The 18,935-nt window shown below is 43.5% G+C and overlaps 1 protein-coding gene across 1 annotated transcript; it reads right to left on the reverse strand.

Moving 5' to 3' along the window:
• Positions 1-5,685: 5,685 nt before the first annotated feature.
• On the reverse strand, positions 5,686-9,975 carry LOC148473424 (frizzled-1). The gene has a single exon (XM_088459592.1). It carries the CDS (start codon positions 9,841-9,843, stop codon positions 8,176-8,178), a length of 1,668 nt encoding a protein of 555 aa, XP_088315718.1. The 5' UTR covers positions 9,844-9,975; the 3' UTR covers positions 5,686-8,175.
• Positions 9,976-18,935: the final 8,960 nt, after the last annotated feature.

Raw genomic sequence — 18,935 nt, forward strand, 5'->3', positions numbered from 1 at the left:
CAGCCGTTTTCACCAATTAGTACTGACATAGGACCTGATTCACAGTCGTACACTAATGCCGCATCTGTGTACGCAGCTTATTCGCAAATGTCGCAGACACCGGGAGATGTATTGAGCCGCCACACCAACGGCTTTACAAAGCCAAGTATCTGCGTACAAAGACACAGTATCGGTCATAGATCATTTGATTATCGCAGCTCTGAGAGTATGGTTCCACCGAATGGCCATGGAGCCATATTTCTTGCGCTGGGGATCGCAGACGCAGGGTGCGACACGTCCCCGAAAAGGTGGTGACACTTTTGCAGCCAGTCCCAGATACCTACCCCAAATGCTCCCCGTCAATCCCACCACGTGTAAACAGTTAAGTACGGCTAAGGTAATGTACCTTTACGCATGCGCAGTTTGCCGATAACCGCTCATCCATAAACATCGCCATTGCATACAACTCTGTATGCATAATCCTTAGTGCAAGCAGAGAAAGAAGAATACTCAGACCTATGGTAAAGTGTATTCTGACCTATGCGCCCCAAGCTGAACAAACATCCAGAAAGGTCGTTAAATGGAGTTTGCACAGAAACTGCCAAAGAACGCCAAATAACTAGATATAAAAAAAAACCCACAATAATAGGATCTATACAGCAGCAGTTACTAATAGGTCACTTGTTTTAAAGCAACAATCACATGAACATATATACGATTTTTTTTCCGTTTACCATATATCACTGCGATAGGCTATAAGAATAATATTGGTATTTACAATACCCCTAGGTTTGTTTATTTGGGCCATTATACGTGATAAGGAGTTCTTCAGATTTTCCAATGTTATTTAATTACCATGGCAACCATAGCCACATGATGAAGTGAGCAGAGAGGCTTTGGAACACCCTTCTGAGCTTTTTCACTTTAAACTCCCTCTACAGTACTTCACCCCCTCTGCCTTCATGACATGCTGGGAGCCTGTCGCTGTTTAACAAACTGACTGTGCAAACAGACAATAGTGCTGATGGAGAGTAGGTAGCAAATCAAGCACCCAACTGTGTATATTTATCTGTACAGATCACCAGGTTTGCTGTGCAACCACTTTCCATTCAATTAGACTGAAATTTGTCATCATCAAGGGGCACTTGTGCTAGCCCTGTACTTGATTCAAACAAACTGATTGAAAACCTGGCGTATTTGCGGCTGTCCAACTCATACATAGCCAGCAATTCCAGTTACACCTCTACAGTCAGAGGTGGAGATGCAGTGCAAAAACATGCAGGCTACACTCTGAAAACAGGCACATGTTCAACTCTACTATAATCTGCTATGGTTTTTTTATATACTCTGTGCCCTGTGACATCCTCCCCCTCATCCCATCATACTATATGCTGATAGCTGACGTTGTGTTAGCCATACTTGTTTGACCCCCAGAGAGGTATTGAAGGAGATAATGATTTGCAAGATTGCTAAGAAAAATGATGTCATCACATGCATGCTTAAAAAGGTACTTTACTTACTATTTAAAGAAATAAAATGTCTATATGTGTTTGCGGCTAGGCTTTTTTTACAACCTCCAATGGTTTTCTGTATGCCATGCTATGAATACAGTGCAGCACAAGTAAGCATGGCCAGGAAATGGAATGCCTTTCAGTGCCAAGTTTAACCAAAGTTAACTCGTTCTTCAAATTTACCTAGACAGAATAGGAACCATAGATGCCATCACCAATGAAGGAACATGCAGAAAAAGGGCAGGGGGGCAGTGCTGGATTGGGGTATGCAGGGCTGTAACTAGGGTAGTGCGACCTGTGCCCTAGCACAGGGCAGGGGGCGCTGTTTGGGCCTGTCAATTTGCCTGTTTATTATCATCCTCACTTGTAGCTTCCTTTTCTTTTATCCTCAGCATTTTCTGGCTGTCCCTATCGCTTCCCTGGCCCTTCCCCATGAAACCATGGCCCTTTTTCAGGTGCACTATCTTATGTCCCTATTTAAAATATGGGGGGGGCATCAATGCTCTCTCTGGCATAGGGCACCAAAAAGTCTAGTTACGGCTCTGGGGGTATGAAGGGCCCACGAGGGGAACGCAGTTGTAGGGTCCTATGCCTAAGGGTTTTGGCAAGCCACCACGGAGGTTTGGCCAACCATTATAGAGGACATAGCCTGCAAACAACATGGGTGTGGGGGGTGTGTGTGTGTTACACAATATCCTACTGCACTCACATCCAGAGGTGTATAATCCACGGGGTGCTCCACTAAGGAGATAACCCCAGGCACTCCAATTAAATTTCCAGGTATAGGCTTATTATTATCAAAAGAGGGCACTCACCGCAATTCTTTTCAAAGCAAATTCATATCACCATAGTAGTATGGTCAGCATGCTGGAAGGTTGGATCTGGTGACTTGTCTTGAAAAAGACCCTTATGGGGTCGAAATATCGACAGATATACTACTATGATGATATGAATTTCTTACATTAAAGATGTTTGATTATTTGCCTTGAAAAATAATTGCGGTGAGTTCCCTCTTTTGGCTGTAATAAGCCTATATATATATATATATATATATATATATATATATACGGGTATTCAGATCGGCACTCAATCCAACCAAGGTAGGTAGCCCCAGTGCCTTCTGGAGTAGAAGTAAATACACAAAACTGGAAACAAACAGCGGCACTCAGGGACTTGTGAAAAAATACAAAAGTGTATTGCACTCAATACATAATCCGACGTTTCGGGACTCACTTGTCCCTTGTATTGAGAGCAATACACTCTTGTATTTTTTCACAAGTCCCTGAGTTCCGCTGTTTGTTTCCAGTTTCGTATATATATATATAATAAGTATATATAGTAAATATTGCTAGTTTATGCAGTATAATCTACCAGATTATGCACTGTAGTGAATACACCATAGTCCTGGGAATGCAGTATAAAGTTGCATATGTAATAATAATGCACAAGATGGTGATCCTGCATATATATACCATAGTACTGCACTCAACATATGATAGGAGACCTCTGTACACACCTACCAGTGTCTAAGGGGTATATTTACTAAAGTGGGGTTTTTTAGAAAAGGAGATGTTGCCCATAGCAACCAACCAGATTCTACTTAACATTTATGTAGCATCTTATAGAAGATAATAGCTAGAATCTGATTGGTTGCTATGGGCATCATCTCCACTTCTAAAAACCCACACTTTATTAAATATACCCCTAAAATTCAATGAGAACTGTGTTAGGTATAATAAAGGCCAAATACATGCTACTATAAAAATAGAAAAGGGTTCAATTATTACTTTATGAATGAGTTGGTTACTTTTTTTTTATTTTTACAATTACATGGTAATTTGCAATATGCTATATTTTAAATGTTATTTTCATATAAGAAAACATCAGGGGGTCTATTTACTAAGCCTTGGTTGGAGATAAAGTGAATGGAGATTAAGTACCAGCCAATCAGCTCCTAACTGTCATGTCACAAGTTGTGTTTTAAAAATGAGTTAGGATCTAATTAGCTTGTACTTTATCTCCGTTCATTTTATCTCTATCCAAGGCTTAGCAAATAGACCCCTAGATCTGTAAGCCCAACCGCTAAATTTGTTTGGGTGAAGGGCAATTCTTGGTGTAGTTTTTTGTAGAAATTAGCCAAGCACCCATGTTCATCCATGTTCCTGCTGTACCAGGTAACTAACCTTCTAATAAGAGTAACCATGTATAATTCAAGTGCACGGTCTGGACCCTGCATTAGAAGAGGGTGTGCGGCCCACCGGGCATTTTCCCTGTACTCCTGTGGGCTAGTTTTACTCAGGGGTGGGGGGTTCCATCTAATAAACCAAATTCATATATTTTACAGAATATTCATGGAAAAACAATACATGGAAGTAAATGAGGTATAAGTTATATTAGGACTCATAGCAAAGCCATGCAGTAAACCAACATCCCAGGATGTCACTGTTGGGACTCTAGATAAAATATATATTCCGAAAATTTATATAAGTCAGGAAATACCTTAAAAACAGGATAACTCTAATTGAGCTATCCTGGCAATGTGCACATTGTAAAAGCTAACATTAAATAAGTTGCATGTAAATTTTAAGAAAAACCATGTCAAAATAACAATACTCATACACAATGAGGTCACGCTAAACTGAAATCAATTAATGAACGTAAGAAAATATAAACTTGATAAAAACCTGCAAGTAAAACCGATTTTTAAAAAAAAAAAAGTTATGTGCAGAAAAGTCACATAAAAAAAAAAAAAAAACATGATGGATTATTATTGCACAGTTGTAAATTTTGATGCAGGTTCATGGTAATCCATTACTCCCGCAGAACTTATCCTGACAGCCTTACAGTAAAGCCTTCTCCACCTGAATGCTGACTTCTCAGTCAGACCATGTGAAATTCTTCTGAAGTCTGTAACACATTGCATAAAAATTCAAACACACTGAATACCCCACATGATGCTGATTATTCAACATGTGTGACTGAGAAATAGATTCTTATTATAAAAACAGAAAGGCCAATCTTATTTTACAGAATAAAACATCAGCACTGTCTCTCTGAGAAATATGCAATGAAATAAAAAAAAAAAGCAATTTGGGAAATAGCCCCTGTCGCTCTCTCATTTTATCTTACGATAATATTCTGCAGGTTTTTGAGTATAAACTCCTGTATACCAAAATAGAAATCCACCGGCAATACACGGCTAGAACCACAACATACCCTGAGATGTCACATGGCTAGATTATATTAAGCCATCTATGTAGTTAACTGTATTGCATCTTGCCTGAACACATATAAAACAACTTTTCAGGAATGTAAATACAATATAAAGTGACATATAAAACGAGTAATAATAATTAAATAAAAGTTAATAAACCTTAAACTTGTATTAAAACAGAATCATAATCTAAAAGGATTTTTGTACCTTTATGCCAAAATTTATAAAATAAATAATTATAACCTCTACTTGGAAACCTTCCTAAGGCACTTTATAAAATTATTATCCATCTATTTTAGGGGTGTATTTTGTGTGTAGCTTATGTTAGCATAAATTAGCACATGTTGCCCTTTAAGTACATGACTAGTATGTGCAGCTTGTGGATTTTAAACACAAAAAATGCTGCAGATATTGTGAGTGAAATGCTGTCAAAGGCAGTTGTGTTACTTGAAGCCTAGGGCATAGGATGGGGAGACTCAGTGCAGACTGACAGCTACACGTTCATAAGAATTAGCACTAGACCTTACACTACAGAGCATTGTGACAGTTAACCTTTCCGCCATGCCCAAAAACCTTAATACACCAGTATCCTGAGGAGTATTTGTCCCGTCCCGTCCCTCCCCCCAGGCCATTCTGGTATAGCCAAATCCCAGCAGTCAATCAAGTTAGAGGAGGTGCCTCTGGAGCTAACAGGGCCATTGCCCTCTACTAGGCAGGAATCAGATAAAATAACATTTGAGAAATAGTTGTTCCTAACTAACACATCATGTATACACACCTAGTGACTCAGGTATGCACTACTGTATGTATCTCAGAATACATTCAGCATCCATGACCATGAATTGTTCTACATTGCTAATCATACCTATTGCCACTCTCAGGAAGCATAAAATATGAAAAGTTTAAAATATAAATATATTACTTATAATAGACAATGTTTACTACTAAGGTAATTAATGACTATCAACATAGTTCCCCTTTATTAATTAAAAAGCCAATAAATTAACAAAAAATAAAAAATATAAAGTATGTTCATTTCAAAATATGGTTTAAAAACAAATTAATGAAGTAATTACAAATATAAACCCTTGCTTATTTCTCACTATCAGGCTGTGCTAGTTTTTATGATTTTGTTTCCTATTATATTATCTCATTGTATGCTACAAATATTATATAGTATCAAATATTACATAGTCTTAAAAGTTGTTATGCAGTAACATGGAAGATTTTTACATATAAAACAAAATATTTGTTTCCATATAGAACTATTGCACAGGCTTGGTTGTCCATTTCTTGTTCTAACATATATTTATATATATTCACACACATACACATATCTGTGTGTCTATCTATAATATATATATATATATATATATATATAAATTACAGATACATACACACACCTATCTATGTATGACATATTATCTGTCTATCTATATAAAATACTTTCAGAAGTTTTCATTTAGTAATCTGTGCTTGTTTTCTTACCTGGGAAACATTGTAAATTTGAATTCTCTATTGTCACTAGCACATGAGAGGTGGCAGGTCAAAATATATTTTTAGAGTCACAGAGTAGGACAACCTACAGTATAACATCCTCAAAAAAATAATACAGCAGGTAGAATAAAAATATTTTCATACAATGTCTTATTGTCCCTGGAATGTAAAGCATCGGTGCTTGGAACTGAAGGCGTGGAATTATCAGTTAAAAAAAAAAAAAAAAAATGCACTTTCAACTAGTTCTTAATTCTGTATTTATTGCAAAGAAATTTTAAAATGATATATGTATATATAAACTATTTCTATATAAATATAAATGATCTTCTGAAAGCAAACAAAAACTATATTTATATATATATAAAAAAAAAAGATGCATTTTTCTCAGGGCATGAAAATATACATATAGGAAAATAAAAATCAGACATACTTCTTATATATTGAAATTTGGAGACCAATACAGCATGATATTTGTTCTTTGTGACAATAAAAAAAGCATTATGGGAAAAAAGTGAAAGTTGTATACTATTACCCCAGAGCAAATAGGGTTTTTTGTTTTCTCTTTAATAAAGAATAACACTATAAAATGTTTATTCTCCTCCAGATCTCTAACAAAATAATATAATAATACAATTAATAATCATTTAGCTTATTTGTGGTTTTAAGTAGAAAAAAAAAAATCTCTTTAATTATTTGGCCCTTTGGTTGCGTTGTATAGACTCGGCCCATTGAAAACACCGATTACATGCTTTTAAGCACAAACAAAGCAAAAACTGCATTCATTTCATGGCGTTTTTCATCTGCGCCCTGTTGCCAGTAACGTACCGCTATGCAAAAGGAAGGAAGCAAATAGTACATTTAAGTCCATTGCTATCTGGCAGAGCAGACTCTTAATTAACCCCTGCACAATTAACTGTGCCCACCCTGCAATTATCTATTAAAATCAATCTGTACTCAGCCAAATAGACATTTCAAGCACATTTATATCAAGGGTTGTAAAGGTTAACAAAGGAGGGTCTAGGCTAAGAGGTGTATTTAACAAAATACTTAACTTTCTGACTGGCATGAATAAGTCAATGGAGAATTACTAGTTTGCTGGAGCAACACAAAAAACAAGTGCTAATATGGTTAACTACCCTATAGACGCAGAAGTTCTCAACCTTCTTTTTTTCTCTATTTATAAAAACAATAGTCAAGTATGAATTAACTGAATATGTAAAAGCTAATTAAAAACCACAACGGCCTATGGTAAAAACTTCTCAAAGAAGCCAAATAAATTTAATAGAAATTTTAATGAATTATCATGATTTTTTATTAACACATTTTTATTCTATTTTTTTTTAAATATTTAAAATTTCCTAAATTGTGAAAGTCAATAATTTCCCTAATAATGTAAGCAAACAGCTTGGTTGAGAACCTATGATCTTGGAGTGTTTGAAAAGCACTACAAAAAAAATAAGGAAACGAAATAGTGATATAACGATAGCTAAACAAATAGTTAACTTAAAACAGCATGCTTTAATTGTACAATGGGCGTGTGTGTTGGGGGGTATTAGATTGTTGCCCTTGCTTGTGGCAAGTGTAAAACAAGAAATATCTGGTGTTTGGAAAGAGGTCAAAGATCTTCTGGAAGGGGGGGGGGGCTGCGAGCTGAGGCAGAGAGGTATTTTATTAAGCTAAAGATAAGAAGCTGCTTAGAAGTGCTATCAAAGTCCTTATTTCTAAAGACCCCCCCCCCCCCTCCCAAAAATAAAGCATTTTTTTTCCTTGAAGCAGATGGCAGAGCGAACCCTAACAAGTTCCCATTAATACCCAGCAGCCTTAGAACACACAAATAGTTAGAGCATCCTATGTTAAAAAAGGTATGATCTGTTGTCATTTAAATACAAAATATACTTACAAAATGTTACAGCTGTTATTTACAACAAAAACAAAAGTACACAGTGTACAAGTCAGCAGTCAGTGGTTGGGGGCTCACACTGTAGTTTCCCCCTGTTTACTGTTGGTGAGTCTTGTATAAAACTTTCTCCAGGAATTGAGAGTTTTGCCAGACCAGATCCAGAAGCCAGAGGTTATCCCTACAATTAAGGTCATGAGATATTTGATCATGAAGACTGTAAAATCCGGAGTCATTGGCGGGTGGTTAGTACCAGGGCAGGGGATGGCATAGGTCTTGCAGCTTTGGCTCACCCAACTTTTCTCCCACTGTTCCCTAAAGGCTTGCTCATAAAAATAACAAGCGATGACAATGGTGGCTGGAACCGTGTAGAGAACACTGAAGATCCCAATCCGCACCATCAGCTTCTCCAGCTTCTCTGTCTTGGTGCCATCGTGTTTCATGATGGTCCTTATCCTGAAGAGGGACACAAAGCCCGCAAGGAGGAAGGAGGTGCCAATGAAGAGATAAACAAAAAGTGGAGCCAACACAAATCCACGCAAGGCATCCACATTATTGATCCCAACGAAGCAAACCCCGCTGAGGATATCCCCATCTACTTGCCCCACGGCCAAGATGGTGATGGTTTTGATGGCTGGCACTGCCCAGGCTGCCAAGTGGAAGTACTGGGAGTTGGCCTCGATGGCCTCATGCCCCCACTTCATGCCAGCTGCCAGGAACCAAGTAAGGGAGAGAATGACCCACCAGATGGAGCTGGCCATGCTGAAGAAATAGAGCATCATGAAGAGGAAGGTGCAGCCCTCTTTCTTGGTGCCCTGAGCCACAGTTTTGTAGCCATCCTCTGAGAAGCTCTCGTTGCAGACCACCTTGTCCTCCAGCAGGAAACCAGCGATGTAAGCGATGGCCACCATGGTGTAGCAGCCCGAGAGGAAGATAATAGGCCTCTCCGGGTAACTGAAACGCTTCATGTCCACCAAGTAGGTAAGCACGGTGAAAAGAGTGGAGGCGCAGCACAGCACCGACCAGATCCCGATCCATATGCGCGAGAAGCGCAGCTCCTCGGGGGCGTGGTACATGAGCCCGTGCGCCCGGCCGGCCTCGCAGGGCGCTCCGCAGTCCTTCTCCCCCAAGAAGTGGTAATTGACGTAAGCTGGCACCTTTAGAGCCCGGGGGCAGCTGAACCGGTAGGGGGCCTTGACGTTGGGATGGCTGGTCCAGGGCTCGGGCAGGGCTGGAGTCGGGGTGCCCCGGTCGGAAGTGTTTTGCCCCACGCACAGCTCCCCGGCGCCGTTCACCGGGAACTTCTCGCAGCGCAGGCTCTCGGGCCACTGGAAGCCGAACTTGTTCATCAACGCCTCGCAGCCCTGCCTCGCCCGCTCGCACAGAGACCGGCAGGGTGGTAGCGCTTGCTCCAGCACCGTGCACACTGGCGCGTACATGGAGCAGAGGAAGAACTTCAGCTCCGGGGAGCACTGCACCTTCACCAGCGGGTAGAACTGGTGCACCTCCAGCCCGGCGTCCTCCTGGTTGGTGTGCCCCAGCAGGTTGGGCATGATGGTCTGGTTGTAGGCGATGTCCGTGCACAGGGGGATGGAGATGGGCTGGCAGTAGCCGTGGTCCGGGATGGAGATGCCCTTCTCCCCGTTGTACTGCGCCTCCGCCGCCAGGCTGGCACAGAGCAGCGCCCCCAGCAGGCTGTAAAGTTTAGAGGACTGTGCCATGCTGGTGCCAGGATCCCTTGCCATGAGTGTGCTGCAGCATGGGGTCTGGATAAAGTCTGCCTGGTCTGACGAGTAGAAGCGCCCGATGCTGCTTCTGGTGATCTCCGGCTGCTCACAGGAACAGAGCGGCGCCGGCTGCTGCGCACAGGAGCAGAGCACAACTCACTCTGATACAATGTATCACTCCGGGCCGTTTCTAGGCTCCCCGCTGCCCGCCTCTCCGCTGTGAGGGAGGAGCCTGGAAACCGACGCAAGCTTGTCTGCTGCTGCTGTTGAGTTAGGGATCCTCGCACAACTCTTCCCACTCACAGCCTGTCTAGAAAGTTTCTATTACTGAACCTTGGCTGTTAATTTCTCCTTCGCTGCTTCATCAGGTGGCAAAAAGAAAATAAAACAGAAGGTTGTTGTACAAGCCAGCAAAATGCCGTGCCTTGCGGGAGATGCTGTGTGAGGGCAACGGAGGGAGGGTGGATAGTGTGAGTGCCAATTTAATACAGTGGTTCCCAAAGTTTCCTGAATCACGCTGCCCTATAGTATAAGCATATTTTCACGGCATCCTCGGGGCCTGATTCAGACCCGGTCGCAAGGCTGCGTTCGCACGCAGCCTGTCAATGTTAGCATTCTGCGCATTCGTATGCATCGCAGTACGCGTACCATCCGCTGCGATCGGGAATCGACTGCAGGGAGCACGCAGAGGCTTCATAAGTGACCGTTTGAAGGTGGTGACGGGAGCGGTCAGAGAAATACAGGCGTACCTGGGCGTCTAGACGGCGTTTCAGGGGCGTGCATAATTAGGCCCCAGCGACGGCATACGCATCCTAACGTCTAGTTACACACACAAACATTAGCAATGTCTGCGGTAGGGTCAGGTCAACCACAACTTGTGCGTGTGGGTCCGATGGTTCCCGATGTTACCAATGTTTTCGCTGTCTTCCGAGAACGTAAGTGAAGGGAAGTAGGCGGCATTATGTAGTGTTGGGTGTCTACTTAATGTGCTGCGGTTACATTGCGTATGCGGTCATTAGCATATTTTCGACCTCGACAGGCTGCGTGCGAACGGGTCTGAATCAGACCCTTAGGCCAAAGCTTCTTTTTGAGAAATTCTGAGGGAAAAAAATATTAAGTAGATGGTGCTTCCCTGTCATCCTTAGGGTCACTTATGGGGTGGTGGACAGGGTTGTTCTTCTGTATATCCACATATTTTATAACTGGCAGCCACCAGCGCTGGTTTTGCCTATCACAATGATCACAAATACTTTGATTTGGTCCTGGACCACCAACCTGCGGCATCCCTGCAGGTGCCTCGATGCCCCCAGTTTGGGAACTACTGGTTTAATGCGTGTTTGATATTTTATTATATAATAACATTAAACGAGCTACTGTATTATTTATAGATATGCATTAGACGGGGCAAGCTTATGGGGTCGTTTCAATGAGTGGCAAGGTGCCATTGGAATGATGGCAACTGCAACCACTGATAAATCACCCCAAGTTTGACCCTAAATTGCACCTTTTTGGGTCACACCCAATATAGTTGTGTATTAAAATGCTATTGTATGTACGAGCAGAGCATCACAGGCATCAACACTGTCAGTTTTTTTGTTAACTAATTTACAGATGTCTCCTCACACACCTAGGGGTATATTTACTAAAGAGGGAGTTTTTAGAAGTGGAGATGTTGCCCATAGCAACCAATCAGATTCTAGCTATTATCTTCTAGAACAGGGGTGGGGAACCTTTTTTCTGCCGAGGGCCATTTTGATATATATAACAATATTTGCAGGCCAGGCCCCCTCCGTGTGATGTCACACAGGGACGGACCACAATCACCAGTGATTACAGCAATGCCTGGAGCATCCTGAGGATGCTCCGGGGAGCTGTAAGGGCAGCGGTGTGACCGTCTGAAGCGTCCTAAAGACGCTCCAGGCGGCACTGCTGCATAGATTCTGGCCGCAGGCCGCCATTACAGGCACCCTGCTATCCAGATGAGGCTAGAAGAAAAAAACTCAGAGGGCCAGACCAAATGATTCCACGGGCCTTATACGGCCCCCGGGCCTAAGGTTCCCTATCCCTGTTCTAGAAGGTGCTAGTTACATGTTAACTAGAATCTGATTGGTTGCTATGGGCAACATCTCCAATTAAAAAAAAAAACAATATACCCCCTAGACTCAATACACCATACGGGGCGACACGCCCGGCATGACTGAGCCGCTCTGAGAGGTGTAGCGCACCACCTTTCTCTTTAAATTCTGCATCACATTCCCAGGCTCATCGAAATACCACTCACAGGGGGTCATTCAGACCCGGTCGTTAGCGCCGATGCGCTCGGACCGGGTCGATGGCCCCCCACAGAGCATGCGCACGACGGCGCGGCGCTGTCGTGCGCATGCATGAGACCCGCTACGACCGACAGCGCCGGTCGTAGCGGGTCTCGATCCAAAGGGTGCGAGCTGTCGATGTTGATTGACAGCTCGCCCCGTTTGGAAGGCGGGCCGGGGGGTGGCAGCCCAAACGGACGCGTTCCCATGGGAACGCCTATCGTTTGGGGGCGGCCCCACTGACATCACTAGTGATGTCAGTGGAGAGCTTCCGGCTCAGACAGAGCCAGAAGCTCTCCGGGGCTTACGACAAGGGAGACCCTACCCTAGGGTCTCGTCGTAACCCCCGATGGTCATCACCGGAGCGGTCGTTAGAGCTGTGGGTGTTAACCCACAGCCTAACGACCGCAACAGAGGCGGCCGGTCAGGATGCAAGTGGCCGCCCAGTTTCTGAGCGACCGCTTGCATCCTCCAACCGCCTCTGAATGAGGCCCACAGTGTACTAGAGAAGCCGGGCTGTGACTTTAACCACACCGGAATTAGATTTACACACGTACAAAGTCGCAGATGAAGCGCAACGGAACTTGACGTGAGAAAAAGCCGCGTCCGCTGCATCATAGCCCTTCTTATACAGATTCAGACTCATCCGCGCACAGATGTACAAATGTCGCACATCAAATTGATCAGTGTCATCTAGCAGAGTAGTTTTGTTGCTTCCGTTTGCTTTATTTGTGCGAATAACATGCGCATTTTGAGCGAGAAAGACGCTTGTGGCGGCCGAGTCGCACAGGACCTGGCGTGCCAACTGGGATTGTTTGGCGTGATAGAAGTTACAATATACAGTATGAGGACACATCTGTACAAGGATATGGAGTCGCCATGTGGGGTCTATTTGTCATCGGTGGCTGTGGAAGCTAATATTATGTTTTGCCGCATATTGCCCCTGGCGAAACCCCCCTCCTCGGCAAATAAAATTTAGCTGACAGGAAAACGTACTTAAAATTATGCGCATACGAGATGAGGATCCTTCACTGGACCTTATGCTAAGGGTATGGTAACGCAAACGGCAATTATTTGCTGTTTAATGATTTACCAACAAATAGAAGTCTGTGGTGGTGGGTGGCAATAATTTCCGGTAACTATCTCCGGCTTTAACCCTTCGTTAAATAGGAAAGAGGGATAGCAGAGACATTTCCCAGAGTTTACGCCAGGATAGTGGCTCTTTACCGCACCTTAAATAGACCCCTATGTATTTTTTTATTGAGTGGTGATTACGTTATCTTATAGACCAATTATGAAACACGTTGTATAATTCCACAATAGGCCAACAAACCCCCAAGATTGTAAACCTTGGCACCTAGGTCCTCACCACTTAGCTTCCTGCCATTTATTCAGTTTGTGGCCAGTAATATATAAATGTATATCTCCTACTGTACTGTATACAGGGGTGCCGAGAGGGGGGGGGAGCGGGTACAGATTACCCGGGCTTCCTGAGGGGCCCGGCGGGGGCCCGGGTCCGATCACAGCAGAGCAGCAGCCACAGCAGTCTCCTATGCCTGTGCGGGGGAGCGATCACACTGATTGCACCCCCCCGGGCTTTGCGCCGGGCTGAGGGGGCTCAGAGTGCCCCCCACCCCGGCACATAGCGCCGCTTCGGCGCTGCAAATCTTTTTTATGTATTTTTTTCCGGCAAGGGGGCGTGGCCACGCCTCTCGAGATTAGACCACGCCCCCTATTACTGGGGCCCGCCTTGGCTCTTGGCGGCCCTGACTGTATATGCAGTTAATTCCTTAGGCAGATCTATAAAAGCTCACTGACACACTACCCTGTCTATACGGCAGGTTATGAAGAGGTAAATTAGTAACCTACGGTGCCCTGTATTTGTTCCGTAGGAGTGTTAGGGACCTGCCTGATAGAGGTCACCTGGACGCGGTGGCCAGGCCCATAATTATTGCCATTATTATGCTAAGAACCTCTTGGATGCAATTTAGCAATATTATTATTAGGTTCAGCATAGTTAGAGTGTGCACTTGCATCTGTCCTTTTTTTTTGCTTGCAGCACTACAAGTCTCAGCAAGTAGCACCTCACATTGTGCTTTGGGTGTGCAATCCAGGCCCCCCCCTCCTATGTAACCTAGGTAGGTCAATTCACCTATTAGGAAGGTGGTTCGTCTGCCTCTCCCCATTAGAATGTAAGCTCTCACGAGCAGGGCCCTCTACCTTCTTGTGCTTCTCCTTACACCTTCATTTACTCCCCACTAGGGCACCTAACGCTTGGTTACTTACGCCCTGTTGCTTATTTGAGTGTTATGATCGCTAAAGCCACAATGTGTATAAACCTTGTCCTGCATTGTATTGTACTGTAAGTCACTGGTTTCTTGTCCACTTATATATGTACCGTGTAAGGCGCTGCGGAACACTTGTGGCGCCATATAAATAAAGGATAATAATAATAATAGCAGCGGCTTTAAGCACTGTTTATTTTCACAGCCTCTATGGGACAACAGGCACATGATAAATAAACCAATGGCCCTTTGAATACCTTATATTATTTAAATTACGTATCTATCTAGTATGCAAATCATTCTGCAAAATGAATAAAAAAGAATGTTGACAGTAACAGAAAACACATAAATAAGATTAATTATACAGCATTGGTAATAAATATATGTGAATATGAGCGTTACCTTTAGAACATCATTTGTAAATGAAAATTAGGACACCCATGTGACCCAAATCCATTAAATCCACCCCACACTTTTCTTTTTGGCCCCATGTAAATCAAAACAGTTATAGGACCCCATTCTCTTTTACCCGGATCATTTGGTGTATCAGCAATACCAATACTGGACTGTGGGCCTGATTCAGAGCCGGATACTCTTGAAGAGCGCTCGCTCTGAATCAAGGCTTTTTTGGGGTTTTTTGTTGCGGCCTCCTGGCTGCTCGCTAAGCTGTGGGTGACCACCCACAGCTTTTGCGAGCGTCCAGGTGATGGTCGCGACCATCGGGGCTTGCGACAAGACCCTTGTGGTAGGGTCTCGTCCGTCGCAAGCCCCAGAGAGCTTCCTGCTCTAACCGAGCAGGAAGCTCTCCACTGACATCACTGGTGATGTCAGTGGTGCCTCCCACAAACGGCAGGCGTTCCTTTGGGAACGACTCCATTTGTGTAACCACCCCCCCTCCCCGCCTACAAAACGGGGCGAGCTGTCGATCAACATCGACAGCCGCCCCGTTTGTAGTGAGCCCCGGAGCGAGAGAATTTCGCGTGCGCAGTACCCCACCATCGACCCGCTTGCGAGTGGGTCTGAATCAGGCCCTGTCTTGGTAAAATAAGAGCCCTAAATATTTAAAAATTGCTATATCTTCCAGGGCTCATGTCCTTTAATTACACCAGTTCGAAACAATAAATAAAATCTGTTTATGTAAGAGAACGTAATATGAAGTATTGTAAAACCCCAATTATCCAGGTCTCCATTAATCCTGGTGTGGATTAATGAGAGCTAAAAACATATATATTTTCTTTAACGCTCCCTGATACTCCAGTATATAAATACTATACAATAAATACTGTACGGCAGTCAGAGCTAGGATGCTTGTGTTCACTTCCATCACGCACCCCTCCAAACACCCCTATGTACAGTACTGTATTCAACTTTCCATCTTGGTTTCCCAAAATGAACAATGACCACATTAACAGGTAAGTACAATGCAGGAGGTACTGTAAATGTATTTTCAGACTGTGATTTTGATTATAAAGGCAACCTCTTCTTTTATCTACCCCTGATAAGCAGGGTTCTATTGTGCTATGCACTGCATAGTTAGTAAAGGATTTCAGCTTAATATATAATACTGTTTTACTATTTACTAATACTTCACTGCTTGTCTAGTATTAATACTGCTAGAGGGGAAAAGCTAATGGAAAAGTTACCTTGAGTTATATAGAGGCACATACAAGGAAATACAAGTTTAACATAAAGGGTTCAATCCAATTACACGCGATGTACTCGTGGGTGCGAGTCATCGCATCAACGGACGCACTTGACAGCAGCCGGAATTTGCATAAAAGTGCTCACAACCCCATAGGGCTCCGAGCAAAATTCAGACTCGGAGCGGGCCGCAAGGGTTGCGAGATGCTGTGCCGTTAGCGCCGTGGCAACTCGCACCCCTCACAAAGATTGTTATTAATAATAAACACTATAAAATAAATATACCTTCTAGGTCACTATTATATTTCTGGAACACAGAATGGAATATGCACACTTATAATGTAAATAGCACTGCACGATACATGTGAAAGTGCAGTGAACTATCTGCAATAGTTGTCAAACATGTTTTGTCAGATTTAAATAAAGTTCACTTAATTCAGCATAAATTTTACAACTTTATTTATTTTTTGCTTTGTTTTGTGCTTCAGGTGACATGTTTAGGGTGATTGAAATTGTGTCGTTTTACCATGACGATATTCTGCATCTCAGTGTAGGCGGTGAAAGTTTAATACACCAGAAAAACTAGAAATTGACAGTAAAAATAAGCTACAAGTCCATCGAGTCTGCCTTTTTTTTCTGTGTGTTTATTTTTTATATATATTTTCTAGTTGAATCTGTATAGCCCTTAAGTAAACCTGTGCATTCTTTTTTTTTTTTTGTACTTTATAAGGGCCTGATTCACTACCGTACGCAGCTGCGTATGCAATAGCGATTACGAGCGCAGTTCAACTGCGATAGTACCCTAATCCATTGCGATCGCTTTTCCCTCTCAGCACTACACAAGGACGCCCACTTTACTCAGCAAACATCCGTAAATGTTTAGCAAGACTGCGAAACCATCGGTACAGTCGAGTACCATCGCAGTCTCATGCACATTTTCCCAAGCCCCGACCTTACTCAGAAATTGCTAACAACCACGCACGCTATCAGGCCTCAGGCTGCGTAGGCCATCGCAGTGGATAATTTATGCACACCCCTGCAACAGCGTTAAAACGCATTGGCACGCCTGCGTTTCTCCGAGCACGCCCCCCCCCCCCCCCCCGTCACTACCCCCAAATGGCAATGGCACTTCCTGTCAATCACTCTGCAATGGGTCTGCATAGCCGATGTGATCGCAGTCCCGATTGCGTGAGTATTAGCAACTGCGTTCCTTGCTGAAACTGACCATAAGTTCCCACTATTACCATAAGACTACTCCAAGCATTTATTAACCTGTCTGCAAGTTCTTCCTTATGTGACCACGTCCTCCCTCAAAGCTCAATGTGTGCCCTTTGTTCTAGAAATCCTCTTATTTAAAAAAAAACACTGCCTTCCAGGACTGACCATTATATGGGCTCATTAAACAGCTTTATCACAGAGCGTACTTACCTTCATATCATCTGAAACTATCCAATTGGTAGACATCCCTAATCAGGCAGTGAGTGTGCACCACTAGGGCAGTTCTACGCACCGGGCAAGCCACCGCACAATCCCACAATGTATATGATGTCAGGATGTCACTGTGCACCTGAAAGATGAGGAGGTCGGACACAACCTAAAGATATCTCTGACACTTCTCAAGACTTCTCACACGTCAGGTACTAGTGCCACCAATGCAGCAACTGTGCCAAACACCTCACCCCCCCAGTTTTGCACCCTTGGTGCATGCCGGGGGTCTGATTCAGAGCCGGACGCTATTTGCTGTCATTCGTTCAGGAAAAAGGGTTGGCTATTCAAATAAACCGTTCGCTCTTTGCGGTCTGTTCACGCCTCTATGTCTGAACGAGCGAACAAAACTAGCAGTCGTAATTTCGGAAAAAACGCCCCCTGGCCGCTCGCATCCTACGTTATGTCCGCTATTTATTAGATTAATCGAGTACATCGAACAGCGTATGAACTGCTCGCTATTCTTGTGGTTGGTTTTTCCTACCGCTATCTTGCGAGCAGTTCTGACTATAAAACAACCAAGTGACGTGGTCAACGACGCTGCTGTATTAATTATGCACACCCATAAAACGCCCGTTTTGACCTTTAAGCACGCCTGCGTTCTGAATTCCACTCCCCGTTTTCAAGCACCTTCCCCTGTTACCACCCACATACGCCTCCTCCTGTCACTCAAAATAGCAGGCATTCGCTATTTAGCGAACAAACGATTTTCGGCCGCACTGACTGGTTCGCGCATGCGTATTACGATCCGTACGCATGCGCAGATGAGCGAACATCGCTCATAACGAACGAGCGGCCGCTTACGAGCGGCTCTGAATGAGGGCCCTGGTGCGCAATAATACTGTGGTGGCACCAGGATAAGGGGCATAATCACTGGGTGTGATATAATGAATCGACAGTAAATAGATCGACAGTCAATTGGTTGACAGGCAATAGATCGACTGACAAATATTTGATAGTGCAAAAGGTTGACACTTTTTTTGTATCTTCATCCTAACCCTAACCTTTCCCCTAGTGTCTAAACTTAACCCTAGCCAAACTCTAACCCTTCTCCAAGTGCCTAACCCAACCCTAACAATGTATAAAAACATGTGAAACATTTTTGTGTCAACCATTTGTGTGTTGACCATTAGAACCTCTCGGCATTTTAACCCTGTCGACCTTCTGCACTGTCGACCATTTGTCAGTTAACCTTTTGTCCATGTCGACCCTTTGACCATGTCAACCTATTGCCTGTCGACCATCTGGTGTCGACCTATTGACCGTCGATCTATATAATTGTTCATCCGGATACCCACATCAACTTGGCGTGTGTCATAACCATCAGCTCCCCTAATAACAGCCCTTCAAGGCATATTTTGGGAGACTCCTGAATTTCAGGGAGCTC

Source organism: Taudactylus pleione, unplaced genomic scaffold, assembly GCF_031769625.1.
Source record: "Taudactylus pleione unplaced genomic scaffold, aTauple2 ptg000916l, whole genome shotgun sequence".
Taxonomy (NCBI): Eukaryota; Metazoa; Chordata; class Amphibia; order Anura; family Myobatrachidae; genus Taudactylus; species Taudactylus pleione.

Excerpts from the sequence above, each read along its gene's own strand:
- LOC148473424 (XM_088459592.1), bottom strand. The coding sequence starts at position 9,843 with ATGGCAAGGGATCCTGGCACCAGCATGGCACAGTCCTCTAAACTTTAC.